The sequence below is a fragment of the Trichomycterus rosablanca genome, chromosome 27 (assembly GCF_030014385.1).
Source record: "Trichomycterus rosablanca isolate fTriRos1 chromosome 27, fTriRos1.hap1, whole genome shotgun sequence".
NCBI classification, from domain to species: domain Eukaryota; kingdom Metazoa; phylum Chordata; class Actinopteri; order Siluriformes; family Trichomycteridae; genus Trichomycterus; species Trichomycterus rosablanca.
The window spans coordinates 2,203,788-2,220,659 of NC_086014.1; the positions used below are offsets into that span (position 1 = coordinate 2,203,788).

General features: G+C 39.7%; 1 protein-coding gene across 1 annotated transcript in view; it reads right to left on the bottom strand.

Annotated features, from left to right (window-relative positions):
- Positions 1-303: 303 nt before the first annotated feature.
- Positions 304-16,872, bottom strand: part of itga11a (integrin, alpha 11a) — a 33,623-nt gene continuing 17,054 nt past the window's right edge. Inside the window, exons 11-30 of the mRNA XM_062989534.1 lie at positions 15,826-15,970; positions 14,573-14,721; positions 14,159-14,302; positions 12,879-13,082; positions 12,650-12,780; positions 12,117-12,283; positions 10,232-10,371; positions 9,958-10,068; positions 9,703-9,788; positions 9,420-9,624; positions 9,142-9,240; positions 7,422-7,498; positions 6,057-6,140; positions 5,858-5,948; positions 5,050-5,163; positions 4,873-4,956; positions 4,403-4,513; positions 4,128-4,223; positions 2,230-2,343; positions 304-1,378 (exon numbers count right to left, since the gene is read on the bottom strand). Of these exons, the coding sequence (XP_062845604.1) occupies positions 1,301-1,378; positions 2,230-2,343; positions 4,128-4,223; positions 4,403-4,513; positions 4,873-4,956; positions 5,050-5,163; positions 5,858-5,948; positions 6,057-6,140; positions 7,422-7,498; positions 9,142-9,240; positions 9,420-9,624; positions 9,703-9,788; positions 9,958-10,068; positions 10,232-10,371; positions 12,117-12,283; positions 12,650-12,780; positions 12,879-13,082; positions 14,159-14,302; positions 14,573-14,721; positions 15,826-15,970 (2,430 nt within the window). The 3' untranslated portion in view covers positions 304-1,300. The remainder of the gene's footprint in view (positions 1,379-2,229; positions 2,344-4,127; positions 4,224-4,402; positions 4,514-4,872; positions 4,957-5,049; positions 5,164-5,857; positions 5,949-6,056; positions 6,141-7,421; positions 7,499-9,141; positions 9,241-9,419; positions 9,625-9,702; positions 9,789-9,957; positions 10,069-10,231; positions 10,372-12,116; positions 12,284-12,649; positions 12,781-12,878; positions 13,083-14,158; positions 14,303-14,572; positions 14,722-15,825; positions 15,971-16,872) is intronic.

Here is a 16,872-nt window from a genome sequence, read left to right on the forward strand (position 1 = left end):
ATAAACGGCATGGCTTGTCTCTAAAGATGAGCTAGAGTTAATGCCAGGGTAATGCCACAGTCATTGTGGACGAAATATCACACTATTTCCATTCTAGGTTATAAAACAATGCTTATATATTTACAAAATTCAAGTTTGCATTTCTATATGATCAAAAGTGCATGAAACATTTAGAGTACAAAATCATTCTTATACAAAAACATTATAGCAGAATAGCACAGGACGACATTCTAATCAAAATGTAGGAAAAAAAATCCCAAACATTCTTTTCTTTTTCATACCAATAAATTATAACCACTGAATTAAAAACAAGGAGCTAGTTTACACCAGTGCCTTATATTACATATTTTATCTGTCAACATAACAAAAAGCAAAAAAGCAAGCCTTTGTGCGAACGATTGATTTACATTTTCCACTTCTTTTTTCCATGATTCTTTTTACTAGAGCACCAGGAAATCAGGAGTCACAGCCCTTCTGAGGTTTTTCTTGTAGCTGACAGTTGTCAGAAAAAAAGTTTTTAAACCCTTTGAACATACCTGAATTGTTGTATTAAACAGGGAAGTAGGAACGATGGGTGACATTATATTTACATATATGTGTGTTGCTAGGTGTTCATACTAAAATAAGTGGTTAGTTTTGAATAACAGACAGAAGCATCTGAAGGTCAAAACAAAACACAAAAAGAAATAAAACCACTGTGGTTTATGAGGAACAGTTTCAGAAATTCAAGTATTTTCAGAGGGTTCACAACTTTTTTGCTACTGTATGCTGTTTATACCAGAATAAGACCATTTATTTGTAATATTATTTAACAAAACGAACAGTTCATGCTCCCATGTGTTTTTGTCTTTAAATGCGTTCCCACTTGTACAAAGGCACACGGGCCACTGTAGGATGTAACTGATGATCAGATTTGGGGGTTCATCTGTGATCCATGGATTCGGCTCAGTAGGCAGTGCAGGCCAGATGAAAGACGTTGCAGTGTTTCTTTATGAAGCAACAGACAGTCCAGTGCACTGAGCAAATCCCCATCGACTCTGTTCCATTGTAAATGACTTGCTACATTTCTCTCTTTATATCCTTCCCCTCTCTCTCTCTCTCTCATATTCATTTTCATCTCTCTCTCTCTCATATTCATTTTCATCTCTTTCTCTCTTTCTCTCTCTCATATTCATTTTTATCTCTTTCTCTCTATCGCTCTCTCTCTCTCTTTTCCCCTTTGCTGATCCAGAGACTTGTAGTGTTAGTGTGGGACGCTCCCTGAGAGTCGGGCCAGTTAAGCCCTGTAATGCAGTTTGCGTTATCGCTCTTCTGCTACCTTCCCGTTGGCCTCGTTTTCTGACTCGTCCCTCCGCTTCTGCCTCTGAAAAAATCCCAGCTGGAAAAACACAGTAACACAGAAACAGTTATATTTAAAACCAGAGCATTTTGAAAACACTTTAAGTATGTAGATACCATTGATACTGAATGTTTTTTAATGTGGAATGCAGTGATAAGATGACTTCCAGGCGAGTACGGCCTGCAGTTCCTAGGAATGTTGACCTCCCAGATAAGTCAGCTATGTGCTCCTGGAGGAATTTTGGAAGGCCGACCATTTCTGGAAGGATTTACTACTGTTAGATGTTCTTATTTGAAAACAATGGCTCTTACTGAAGTTTGCTGAGAACCCAGAACACTACGAATGGCTTTTTAACCTTATCCAGACTGATATATTGATACATTATTTTTCTTCTATTTCTGTGATGTTTAGATTCTGTGGGGTTGGCAGCATGGTTAATCATCTGGTCTAAATAAACTCAAGTATGAATTAAATTTGAATAATTGAAGCAACAGAATCTCACAAAGAACAGCATCTCAAAAATTTCAGCAACAGTTTGATGCAGGCTCTAAAAAACAAAGTCTATAAAGGTTGTTGTGGAAGAACCTGACTTGCCTGCCTCATCTTTATCAGACCCCCCTTTTGATGAATCAGAATGCTGACTGCAAGCCAGCCCTTAGAGGTGGTAGATAACCGGTGCCTGACATTACTAATAGTCTTGCGGATGAATAAGAATTAATCACCACAGCCATGTTTAAATAACAGAATTTAAAATGCTGTTATAGCAGCAACTGGCAAACATCTTCATATTGATGCCCATAGATTTGAATGTGATAAGCAAAGACACACATAGATATTCAAGTGTTCACATACTTTACGCATGTTGTGAAGCATAATATAGGAATTTGTACCTTCCATAGAGCTAGAATAAGGAGGGAGAGGAGCAACAGTCCTCCTAGTGTACTTCCAATGATGATCCAGATAGGAACTCTGGAATCTTCCTCCTTCCTAATTTCCAGAATTATCTGAGGGCAAACAAAAAAAATACAAACATTAATTATTGCATACAAATAAACATACAGTTAAAATGGTCATGATTTTGTACATTTCACACGATCTGCTGCCATCAGCATGTGCTGCATTCTGCAGGAGCATCGATAGATGGCAGGAGAGAACAATGTGAGAAGAATAAAACTACACGTGGTGGTCTCATGGTCCTTTCGGTCCTGTGGCTCCAGACTGTTAGGGTGCACTTACTGTCTCAGAAGTCGAGGGTTGAAACGTCCAGGAGCACCCACACATTATAAAGCGGGGTGTGTGAATCGGATCTGTCTAACTACACTTAATTATTAGAAGCTGAAAGTTCAGCTACAGCACATAGCTGGAAATGTGATGCCAGGATGCACAACCAGATTCCTTTTTAAAGTGCATTTAAATATTATTGTCAGAGACTCAAGTCTTGCTGACAATGTACAAACCCCAGATTCCAGAACGATGTGGTAGTATATACAGTACAATGAAAATAAAATCAGAAAGAACGCAATTTGTATTTGACCTGTTTCAAAAAGCATGATATGTGATATTTCCTTTATAAACGTGTGTCTGCAACTTGTATCAGAATGTTGGAACAGGCGCATGTTTACAACAGTCTTCTTTTAATAAATGCAACATTTGGTCTTCAAATGTAAGGCTTTTTTTGATGAATCACTAACAGTCCAGACTGAAAGGTTCTGTAAATCAGCAAACTAATCACTTCTCTAAAGGCTAAACTCATGAGTTAAACATGTGATATGTGGGTTTGCAGTGGTGAGCTGTCTTATTAAAAAGCACATAAAGATCTGCTTATGCAGACGACTTTAAGAGGACTCCACAAAAATAACAGCAGAAAAAAAGCTCTTCCGAAGATCCTTATAACATTCCTACAAACCTGCAAAATCCACAAAATCTTCTTTTGACCATGAGTCCAATAAAAAAAATCTTGCTCGTAGAGGAACATCACAAAATAAAAAAACATTGCTGCATGTCCTAAAAAAAACTACATGTTACACTATTCTTTTCTCACAATGTTGACACAATCATTGCTCACCAGCAATACAACCTATAAAGTATTAAAAAATCTGAAATGTGAAGTTTATGGACTGAATGGCTTACAGTCTTAAACTTGCGAGTTCGTATCTCAGCTCAGGCAGGCCGGGTGCTTATAAGGACAATGATTGGCTCCTCTGAAAGGTGGGAATGCCGGAGGGGATTCCTCATGACTGTTGCAATTACGACCTCTGCTAGCTGGTCAGTTACGCCTGTACAATAAGACAGGGGATACTGATCTCTACATGAACCCACCACGTACAGGTGAAAAGAAGTGGTCGGCTAAGGCTACTACTGAAGGAAGAGTGTGATGGTCATGGCCCTCCTTGATCAGGAGTGGAGGGTAGCAGTAGCAGAGGAAGTGGAATGTGATTGCATAATTGCAAAAACAAAGCTAAAACCACATTATAAATAATAAACGCTGAAATCCAAAGTATTCACAAACATTTTCTTACCACTATAAATAAACAAGATATTTAATTAAGCTAAAAAATCTTGTCACTCGTTTCATATCCCAAAATTATTTACACAGAACATGTCTTTTTTGCATTTTTGCTGAGTTATTATTTCATTCTGGTGTTTTGTCCTGTACAAAAGCATCTTCACATATTTGCTGTTTTATCTGTTTTCAGTCCTGACCTACATCAGTGTGTTTACACATTCTCATGGCCTGGGTGCATGTGGCTTCCTGTCTACATGAACATCTCAAGAGTGTGTGACTCACATGTCTGAAGGACCTCTCTTCCTGAAGAAACATGGGACTGTCCTGGTTCAGCTCCACAGAAGCTGTTGTCACCAACTCCAGGGTTTTAAACATCAGCTGGTTATGAAAAAAACAGTAAACAAAACAGGTTATGATTTTACCCACTCGCATTCCTGTTCAAAAACTGAGAGAGTGTGTGTAGGGTGACACAGACTGAGGAGATATCTAAGACTAAAGTTAAAGTTTTTTTAAGTGATTTAACCCTTATTACATGTATATATGGCAGAACTACTCACCGCATGTAGAGAATCAGCTCGCAGAAACCCGCCAATTCTCACGCTGACACCTTTGTAGGAGGTCAAATTGACGCTACACTGAACGGGCAACGTCAGGGTGTTGGTGTAATTCTGCACAACAAAACACTTATAAATGTTTACAAACACACAACTAATGGATCAACTACAGCTGCTTGTGGTGGAACCCTGGAATACCAAAACTATTTATTAGCCAGTTCCATTACAAAAGCTCTTCAGATGTTTTACTGCTTAATAAATTTGGGTAATGGGTACAAAATTACAAATTTATTTGAAGTTGCAGTGCTGAAGATTGAATGCCCACATTTTAAAAAATGAACCACCACTACTGGTTTGCTCTGCTTTACATTAAGCCACTAATAGTGATGACAGAAGTCTGACGTCATAATACAGATTTTAAAAAAGCACGAATAAAGCAGGGATTAGAAACTTTGTGTTCAGTTAGTCATTACCAGGTGGGAGAGGTGTGTCAGGTCCTCTGGTGACGCTCGGCTGTGCGCTACATGCTGAGGGGGGATGCAGTGTGTTCCATCTACCTAAAAACAAAACACAATTCACTGTTTCACCACAGACATTACCACAAAACTACCCGACTGTAGTACGATTTTCAGCTCGCTTTATCCTCTCACCTGGTCTATGTGGAAGTCCTGAATCTGCAGAAGCTGATTCCCATTTTTCGTCACTTCAGGGATCCTGATGTCCAGCTGCAGATTTCGCAAAGGAAAGTAGCCCAGGTTCTTGAGCTTCACAGCACAAAACAGACGACATAATTATTTTTTTTAGAATCGAGTATTGGTAGAGCCACAGGTCTGGCTTTATCTGATCGAAAAAATGCTGGATTATATAAATAAACCAGTTATTGGCTTAATATATATTTGATTCATATAATTACATATATTTATTATATCATGTATTTATATCAGTTTTAGCCATACAGTTTAAAGTTTTAACACTCTCTGATGTTACTGATTATTTTACATTTACATTTTCAGCATTTAGCAGACGCCTTTATCCAAAGCGACTTACATTTACAGTTACAGTATACAGTCTAGGCAATTGAGGGTTAAGGGCCTTGCTCAAGGGCCCAACAGTGACAACCTGGCAGTGGTGGGGCTTGAACCAGCGACCCTCTGGTCACTGGCCTAGTACCTTAACCACTAGGCTACAGCTAGTAAAATAAAATCTGCTCATTTCATCCATTCTATTTCCATTTTATTAACTGTTTAATATGTTTGTGTCTTAAAGACGATTGCTTGTTTTAATAGAGCAGCTTAGATACTTCTAAACAATGCTCGACTCAAGGGAATTTTCAGTTTTAATAGCCCACCCAGAAAATGAATAACAAGCTATAACAATATTTATTGAAGCATCTCAGGAACCTCAATCTCCAGCTCATATGGTCCTTTGTCTACAGTAGTGTCAGGGACTCGGACTTACTTGGAAGGTGAAGTTAAAGGGTGGATGAAGGTTCTCGGCTTTCTCCAGAGAAAGATCAGCTTTGAGCTCCAAGTGTGATGGAGTTGAATCTCTAAAACAAACAAAGACATTTTCATCTACGCCGTTTGGTACTGAACTCTGGTTTACATGTCCACATGGCCAAACACACACACACACACACACACACACTCTGACTGACCTGGTGAAGAGTAAATCACCCTCATATCTCAACGTGTAGAAAATGTCATTAATGTTATCATGTAAAGCCACTTCCTCCCCATCACTGCAGAGACACACGTAAGAGAAATAACATCAACTTCAGCTACTCAAGCTCTCAGCATGATTATTTTAATATAAGTGAATTATTTATTATTATTATTATTATTTGCTGTAGGTTCCATCAGAGCCCATTATTTTCCACCTGAGTCCTTGAAACTAGTCTTAGTATAATGCAACTTATCTTATGCTATTGTGTGGCTACTCAGCCGTGGAAACTCATTCTATAAAGCAAGTAGTTAACAATTATTGCACTGACTGTGTTTTCAGAGGCAGTTTGGAACTAAACAGTAACTGTTGCAACCAAGGACAGTTCACCTTGACAGTTTTATAACCGTCTATAGAGAATTAATGCACCTGTTTGTAATGGATGAGGCTGATGAGGGCAAATCAGCTCATTAAAATGTGTGTCCACATACTTTTAGCCAGTGATAAAAGTAGTGCATTAAATGTTTTTTATTTGCTGCTGTAATTCCAGACAGATGTGGTCTGTGATGTTAGACAGACTGACATAATAGAGAAAAGCTGGGAGACGCACAAAGAATCAGACGCCACATTTGCAGTGACGACGGCTATCAATCAAATCCCATCACATCTCAATGAAACCCACTGTAAGGATTTTGGACACGTTTGAAGGGTCTTGAACATGGCTGCCACTGAATGATTCACAATGATGTCAGCTTGAAAACAACTGAACATAAGAACAACGTCTGAAACTTTAGTGGTTTGACTCATCGTGCTGCCTTCAGGGGGTCAAAAAGCTAGCATAACCAAGAACCCATATATCTAGTTTTATAAAAAGCCCAGTAACATAATTCAAAAACTGGCAGTGCCAAACCACTGATTTCCTAAAGCCTCTGTAATTTTCATAAACGGAGAGCCTTGTTCCTTTCCAAATCAGATTTTCATGTCTTCCACCAGGCATGGGGAGATAATGTAGAAAGCCATAACAACCAATATGGAATCGGTTGAAAAGAGAAAAAAAATTCTGCATTATAATTGTAGAAATCCATTTACTTTGCATGAATTTAAGATTAGAAGATTAAGATTAGGGTGAGGGCATTGGGTTGTGTAGGTCGACCCTATTCAGAAACTGATCTTCTATTAGAAAGGATTTATTATGCTGTACCACTGGGATCTGGTGGCCAGTTTTTGTGACTGTTACAAACAATTTGTACCTTTAGCAGGGTCCAAATTTGCAGCCTAGACTATGTGTTTGCACCACTTAGATAAAAATAGTTAGACAAGAATAATTTGGAAAAAAAAAACCCTGTGGGATGTTTTTTACCTGCTAGCCTTCAGAATGACCCGGACGTGGTCCAGCAACACAGCATTACTGAACTCAAACTCCAAACGGAATGTGACCTGGAGAAGGAGACACAAAAACAAAATGATTCCCGGTCAGATCAGTGTGATCGTAAATATAACAGATAGTTTAGAAATGGCTTGAAACGGCTGGGAACCTATATATTTCTAAAATGTCGGGAAATAGTGGACACATATAGTCACCCTACATACTGTATAGGTTACCCCTGTGTATGAGGTTACCCCAGTGTATGAGACTGTATTTATGTTCTTCCAGCAGCAGGAGTGTGAGTTTTCGTGCAGGGTTTAAGAGTCCAGCCCGCACTAATCTGCTGTAAGTCTGTGGGTTCTAAACAAAGCCACCACAGGCACCACTGAACCGCCTCAGATCCCAAACCCACGACCAAAACGACCCTGGAGTAAAACATTTTTCCTCTTCCCTCCACCTTTATTTCCATTCGAGATCCAAAGCCAAGATTCTTATTTTAATTTTAGGAATTCGTCTGTACGTCAATACAGATGCACACATTACTGGGCTAATGAGAAGTATTGCTACAGGCACACAATGAAAGCTTATAGATGTCATGCAGAAGCTTTTATTTAATCTGGTGTGAAACATTAGTAGATCCTACCTGAATAGCTGTAAAAGTATTTAGTCCATGAAAGGTTTTTTTAAATATTTTATTGTCTGCTTTTACATCACACTTTACCACCCCCAGATTTTCACATAAATCCCCAGCGTGCTAAGCTTTGTGTGGGTTTGTGTTTGGATTAGCAAAACGAGATGTGGTGTTCAGTAAGGACAAACAGTTGCACATTACGGCCAACATAGCATCCTGAAATTTTTTTAAAATGAATTCTGTAGCCTTGGGACAATGATTTAAGCCAATTTCTGTGTTTACAGGCCCTGGTTTTGAGCAACGCCAAGTCAAGTAGGTCCTTTTAAAAGCATTAGAGGGCTACACAAACAACCACAGAAAAAATGGAGGAACGTTTTGTAACCACACAAAGACCAGAAACCCACGTCATATATACAACACACAAGTAAAATCACGCAGATACGCCAGGACAGACTCTACAGTAGGTTGTAATCAATCATTATCATGGGTCAAACATCAACACATATCATATATTCCTCCTGATCAAAGCTCACCGGAGAAAATCATCAGTGTTGGATTCTTACAGTAAAGTACTGAATCAAATGAGCCTCTAGCAAGAAATGAAACTTTATAGCAGGCAACTGTGCACAGGACTGACTTTAGATTAAAGTTAGGAATGTTGATTACATTCTTACCAGTAAGACAGTATTTCCTGTGGAGTAATGAGGACAGTGGTAATACAGTAAAATTCTGCGGTTAACTGTTGGGATGGGGACAAAATTTAAAATACTTTCATGCTAACAGTAGATTTTTATCTCAGTGAAGCTCATAAACTGGACTGAATCAAACCATTGACTGCAAACTTTACCCATGGGCTTTATATCTGGATCAGGTCAGGTCAGTATAAATACAGATTTGTTTAATATTTTTGTGATTCCCTGCTCAGAAAATTAAAGGCTGTCATAGTCGCAAAGGGGGTAAAAACAACTTAATGTTACTGCCCAAGGTTTTGGAATGTCCACTGTTCTCACAGTCAGGAGTCCACATACTGTTGGACATACACCAAAATTAAATATCTGGGAGATTTTGGGAGTTGGAACTTACCTGAGACTTGGCTCTCATGAAGGGAGAGCTGACATTGCAGTACTTCTCATTTCTCTGCCGGTCTCCACCACGACAGTGAATCTGGATGTCTGAGTTATCCTGTAATAAAAGAAAATCAGTCTGAATAACTTAATTTAAAAACTCTTAAGGCATGTAAGTAGTTTTATTTGAGTTCCAACATTTCAGCAGTACAGTATTTCCTCTGACGGTCAGTAGTATGAGTATAATCACCGTCCCTTTTTAATTTCTGTCATTTCTTTGATCTCTGACCCTTTTACCTTTACTATAAGACTGGAGAACTGCAGGTTCCTGGAGTGCGAGATGTTAAGTAGGGCTCCATAAGCGTTTTCTCCCTGGTTCTCCAGGCGAACGTCCACTACCATTTTTCTCCTGGTAGCCTCTATCACACGCTCTGTCTCCTCTGGTCCTGGGGGGCTTCGACACAATGCGCTGACTGCTCGGAAAGCCTGTCCGCAAAACTGCCTAACAGACCAGAGACAGACGGTAAAAAAGGGTTTGGGACACTTCGTTTGTGTGAGAAAGAGAAATTTGTGATCATACTTGCGAGTGATCAGGTCGTTCTGTGAATGGATGAGCAGGTCTGGAACACAGTGGTCATCCTCATCACAGCCGTTCCAGAAAGGTAACTGGAGAATTAATGAGACATTAATAACAAAACACATGAATAATGCAGCGAGTGGGGCAGTTTCTTTGGGATTGGAACACACTGAACAACTGTCACACATTAAAATCCAGACTAACCTTTATTATACTATAAAATATATTTAAACGCAGATACAGTTGACGGGAACAAACCTGAGTCCTAACGGTGGTCGGCCAGGTGTCATCTAGCATTGGACCGCTGTCTGGATTCTGTAGACCCGTTTCCACTGTGAATATGATCGGCCTGGCATAGTCTGTAGTGTCCTTAAAAAGCAAAAGTAATATTATGAAAAAAATCACTCAGTTACTCACTCAGGTAGTTACTGGTTACACAAGATTCATCAGTTCAAGTTTTTTAATGTCAAACACAGCCGTGGACGATTTTGTATCTCCAGTTCACCTCACTTGTAGTAGAGTCTGAGCTCACCATCACATGAAAGTAGATATGTTCACAGCTCTCGTTCGCAGGAAGCAGCGTGAGGTTCTGTGGCTGCGGCCGGTCAGGATAATCCATTAAAGCTCGAGGGTTAAAACGTTTCTCCTCAATAAAGGTGTTGTACCAAATGCCTGAAAGATCAACAGCAAGTTTTTCCAAGTTTCATGACAAATGTATGATCTTAATCCTAACCTTAACCCTGTAATATCACAGACATGTAATCAGCCACGTATTTTTTCAACTGCTGCTTATGTAGTTTCACAGTGGCGCTTCTAGTGTTAATGGCAAAAGGAGTTACATAATTATTTTTCACACAATCAAATTTTAATTAAATGGAACTTGTGTATAACTACTGTATATAACATCATGTTTTAGAGAGAGACACTGATAATTATAATCACAGTATAGATGCATCCCTAGTTTATACTAACAAATAAATACAATCCACATGCTTAATAAACAGAATAGGATTCAATCAGCGGTTAGATTTCGATCTCTGAATAAGCACAACAAAGAATTTATTTTTACAATGAAATCCACAGGACAGTGTGGAAGGTACAAATCACCACAGTATTTTGTGGCTATAATAAACCATAAGAACTGATTTAAGGACCAGAGACACTGACAATGTGTTAATAACCGCCTTGAGACCAAAAACCCAGGTCAGACCTCCAGACATAAATTCTAGTAAAACAGATTTCACACACTGTGACCGATTCACCTACCAAGTTCCAGATCGCAGACATTTTTGGGTTGTCTGTTCAGTTACCGCACTGCTAGCACAACACACTAGCCAAATGGTATTGGAGTACAAGTACAAGTAAATGAGCACAGTGTTGGGCAAATACTCGATGCCAGTATCAGTATCGACGCATCCCTAGTTGAAGGAAAATATTTGGTTTCATGTAGTTCAGTGGTCTGCACAGATTCCTGACCTCTAACCTACTAAACTCTGGTGGGATGAAGTGGAATGTGGATTGTGAGTCAGGCGTTCTCATCATAACATGAGTGCATGACCCATGAGTGAATTCCCAAGGATTTACTTGAATATTTTGTAGAAAGCTTTCCCAAAAGAGTAAAGGCTGTTAGGGCCACAATATATGTGATGTCACATGCTAATGGTCAAGTGGATTTCACTCATACAGTGTAACTACAGTCTATTATAATAAGTCTGTTCTATTTTCCAGTGGAACAGTTTCTCCTAAGCCGGTGCTAACGCGAAAGCCAAAAGCCACTCTACTCATGTTCTTGTTATGCTTGAAGCCATTAAAAGTCTGTGTAGTTACCCCAGATGAACTGAAGATGAAGTGAGTAAGCAGCACTTGTTTAGGTTACTGATCCCACTAACACTAAAGCCATTCGTTTAAATAAAAGAGAAAAGCTATCCAAATAGTAGCTTCATCTACCGAGAAATCTACAGTGTGCCGTATGAATGAAACACAAATAAAAATTCATGAAAAAAAAAAGCTCCCGGTCTGCCCTGCAAGCATTAATAATACGGTCCCAGTTCACGAGCCAGATGTGTTTTATGTGAATGATCACTTGTTAGATGTGGAATTTTAAAAGAATAAAACAGATTTCTACACTCTCGTATTTCTTCATTCACATAAAAGCACATTATTCAGGATCTGCAGTCCTGCTAATACAAAAGGTTTGTATTTATGGAAGCGGTGAGGGCGAGAGGGGTAGTAATCGGTCGTGTCTGAGAGACGCTTATTGTCCGGATTTAGCGCCATCTGATTTCCACCTTTTTGGACGCTCGAACAACAATTGAACAATGAATCTTTCTGACCTATATCCACATTAATATAAACACAGGATCAAGCTTTCCACGTTGTAGCAATAATAATAGAATTGGATATCTTTGAGGACTGACCTACTTCCTGTGTGGCTTTGATGAAAGTCCTGGAAGTGACGTTGAGACACACGATAGCCGACATGCACGTCACGTTCTTCCCTGCACGTCTGCAGTCCTTATTGAAAATGTTCACCTTGTTGGGTTCGAATCGCACGTTGGCATGGATGCGGATCACACTGCGAGACCTGAAACCCAAAACGGCAAAATCAAACAGAACTGAACAACGTGACTTTTACATTTATGTGAGGCACAAGTTTCCTTTTTTGCATTTTTTCATTTTTTAGTTTTATAAGATTTAAATGTTTGAATGGCAGGTGTTTAACTACATGAAGGCACAGAAGATTATTGCACTTTTTATATATTAAATTATTCATAACATTAAAAAATCAAACCGCTTTTGACTGCAGATTTCACAATTAAGGACAAACGTGGGTCCAGTTACGAAGCACCACTGTATTTAATCTGCTAAACAGATATTTATTTAGCTCAAAAATAAGATTTTTCCTGCTTAAATAGTTTCCAGACATGCACTGATTCTGACGTTCACCAACCAGAGGAGTACAGCTGCACCCAGGGAACCCACGGCCAGATCCACCAGCCCGTCGCCATTCATATCCATCTTTCCATGAATACTCCTGCCAAAATACTGCAAACCAGAGCCTAACTGTGCTGCAGAGATTCTCTAAGAGAAACAAAGAGACGGACGGATGTACAGGCATCTGTTTTTATATCATATTCAGAATTATTTACTGAATTAATAAAGCTGAAGCATCTTTGTACCTGTTTATACTTTCTCAGGATCCTGTTGCGTTGGCTGTTATAGATGTAAATAACTCCTCTGTGCTCGTCCTCCAGCGGAGATCCCACCACCAAGTCATTAAAAGAGTCCCCATTTAAATCCGGCACCGGTGCCAGGGCAGAACCAAACCTGGCATTCTCGCTTAAATCTGAGAGCTCCAGCACCCCCTCCAGAAGAAAACGAGGCTGCAAACATACAAGCCAGAGAGAAGGATTACTGCAGATTCATGTAAATATGATGCTGTTTATCATTTTGTAAGGACTAAATTGTTTTTTAAAGACAGTATTATATTTAAAGTACTGAACTAAGGACTAAAGCTCTGAATTCTGCTTTTAATCTGAGAGAAATTAATTAAATCCATCTTTGCATGCATCCTTTCCCCCAGTAAACACCACTTCTCAAGCTTCAAAAGCTGTTCCCCAAACAACAACGCCCTAAATACGGACCATCTCTGTTTGAAATGTTCTCCTGGCACACGCTGATTGCTTCTCCCTCAATGCCTATCCAATCCAAGTGACTACTAGGAGAGTCTTAGGAAATAAACCTAAACTGGATAAATAAAAGAATGCCAGTGTGCCGCTCTCTTTAATATCTTCCACCAGCTTTTCACAGCCCAGACGTCTTCAACTCTAATGCAGCCTCTCGCACCACAAACTGCGTCTAATTATGCCGGAGAGTGCAAATGTTTTCCTACTGAGTTCAACGTGCACTTCCAGTTTAATGAAGACACAGTGCGTTGCTGGCACGAGGCGCGGACCGGCAGGTGCCAAACGCCCGTGCTGTCTCTGTGTAAGGATATTAATGAGGGAAGTAATGAGGAAACCATATAAAACGCTTTCTCCAGAAGGTTTAGTTCATTTGTTCCTAATCAGTATGGAAAGGCAGTACTGCAAAACTGAAGCTTAGCTTAGATTTTAAAAAGCCATAAGCACGTGTGCAGAGAACGGTGCAAATGTGATCAGGTTTTTTATATAAATATGTAGCCACTACATGGCAGGAAGTATAAGGCATGCATTCTAATCACCACAGACAATCATTAGCAAAAAATGATTATGCCCTGGGCAACCAAGGTCCTAACACAGCGTTGATAACCAGACCCCTTATTAGTCCCGTCTTTTCCCACCCAGCAGACTAGAGGCCAATTTTGTCTGTCACAGGCACTGCCGATTGTGCCTGCTAGAGGGCACCAAGCCGACCAGTGGGTGTCTAATTACTAAAATGACCATGGTGCATACTAAAATGAACCAAATAAATAAAATACCTGCTCAGTGACCCGGTAGATGTAGACTTTGCCCCTTTCCCAGCCGCCGCTGAAGAACATGGGTGCAGCCACGAGTAGGTTATCTGTAACTCCGTCCCCATCGATATCCATCGCAGCGATCTCACTGCCGTAATACGAGCCAATCTGTACGAAGGGTCGACACACACAAACCCACACAAGCCACAGATATTACGTCTATACATTCACGCTGACGCTGGGGTGAAAAAGTAATTACCCCTGTACTGAGGTGTATTCATCTAACACACTGAATGAGTTCAGATTATGAAATAAAACATGACATCTCACAAAGAGACACAGCACAATTTGTAGAACTAATAAGTATTTTACCAATAACTGGTTGCATCAACTTTAGAAGCAAAAACTTCTATAATTTAAAAAATGTCGTTCTGGCACCTGCTGTCCTTTCAGCGAGTGGAGTATAGTGAGTTCTCCTGTGTTCTTCAGGGTGAAGATGATCACTTTGCCAGTGTGGTTAAAACGAGGAGCTCCAGCCACGTATAACTGCCCGTTTCGTGCCGACACCACCGACGTCACCGTGTAACCTAAAGAAAACGATGGAAAAAACAGCTATCGATGTAACCCGATACAACACTGAACCAGAAACTAAAAGGACTTAATCATTGTAAAAACACTGACCATAAGCTCGTAAAGATGTTGTTACTACAGTTTATAGTCATCTTTAAAAAGAGAGGATTTAAAAAATCTAATACAGAAATAAATCAGCTGTTGAAGAGTGAAGTTAAAGCGATGCCTGCAGAAACCCAACATCTCTGCAGATCCAATCAGGGCTCTGTAATCATTCGCTCATCAGCGTCAGCCTGGCACATTCGGCTCTAGGAAAAAAGATGAGGCCTAGGGAAAGCTGGCCTTCACCGCCGAATGGAGTGAGAAGAATACAATGAGAATGAAAGACGACACAGATGGTAGATGATGACTGCAAAAGCAGAGCCATAGCAGGGAAGAAGAAGGACGCAGAGCCCTCATCCACCTTCCGAATATCCACCACCACCACAAGCATGAAGCATGACACAGACGGGCGATGGACAGAACTGACAGGAATGTGAAATGAAGGGAAAGAAGCAGGAGAAAGAAATACGATACGCTGCATTTAAATGAGCTTTACAGTGTTTAGAAAAATCCCAAATGAATAACCTCAAATCTTACAGTGGAATTCGTGACAGCTGAATTTTTCCAACTGGTTGATTTTGTGAGTTATGTTCTTAATACGGTGAGACCAAGAAAACACTAAAAACACTTTGTGGTTGATGCTGTTTGTATTTACAACATCATTTTTGGAAGCTCACACAGGATCACATTTGAGGAAAATCGATACTTTTAATGCTTCTGGAGACCTTGAAGAGGCTGTAAAAGACGTTTTTCTTGCACTTTTTAGCTAGCACAGTGCTTAGTAAAATAACAGTGAGACGTCATTTGGCAATCCATCAGAATAAACGTCTAATCATCTCATCAGACGTTACTGGAGATGATATATGGTATGTTATCTAAATATGAAGGATCTTTAAAAAGTTTTTATATTTTTTGCACTTTTATATTTTGGTTGGAAGCGGTGAGGATGGGGGGAGTAGTAATCGGTCGTGTCTGAGAGACGCTTATAGTCCGGATTAAGCGCCATCTGATTTCCTTACCCAGGTAAGCTCCATGGTTCTTCAGCTCCTCAGGAAACTCCTGAGCGTAGGACGACTTGGGTGGAACCACTTTGCCGTGCCGGGTCTCCTTCAGCACGGCTCCGTTCCAATCGTATGCCCCGACCGCGCCAACAAGAATCCCGTCCTGCCCGGGAATACAAATGAAAACTAAACTGAAAAAAAATTTGTTAGGAATTAAAAATATTGTTCAATCATTCTATAAAGCCTCATGAAGTGTGTATTATAAAATGTTTCTTTCTTGGCATTGACAGTTTTTGTTCTGCTATATACTTTGCATGAGGTCTATCTGAAACAGCAGCACTGAAATATCTGCGAGTCGATTGCACATTTTCCAGCGGTCTGTGCATAGCAAACCACCACAAATACCCTGTAACCCATTGGAACAGTTTTTAAGTCAGTATTAAAGTAATCCACTAACTGCACCACTTTTTTCGGTGAATACCTCTGGAGAGCTTGTGCAGCGTGTTGAGAACGACAGCCTTGGAAACCATGAACTCAAAACAATTCTGATTTGTGTTTTATTGGACAGATGTAAAATATGTGTTTATATATTTTTAAACATCAATAGCTGCTTATACTGGAGGATCATCCACCACTCCAAAACAAAATAACAGAGTGAATGATTAACATCTTCATCATGGTTACACTGGCCTGTTCTGCAGAAACTGAAGGAACACAAGCCTAATAAGTTTGAGTAAAACAGCATGAGCTTTAAAGTCAAGACCAGACGCTTTATGTTTATGCCAAAAGCAAATTTTACAATGACCGGGCTCATCTGTTACCAGATGCCCATCAAGCTTAAATAAGTGCCAACTGGATGATGAGGTAACACTAGCTGATGGGCTATATGACAATAAACTGCACTATCACTATCACTATTATTTTTTATCTATTTATTTATCCATTTGTTCAATTAAATGTTAATCTTCCTGTGATCTGAAGACTGTCCTGTGAATCCTGAAAGCAGGGTAGGAGGAAGATAACAAACATTTCAGGGCATCACACACTTACTCATTCATCCGTACT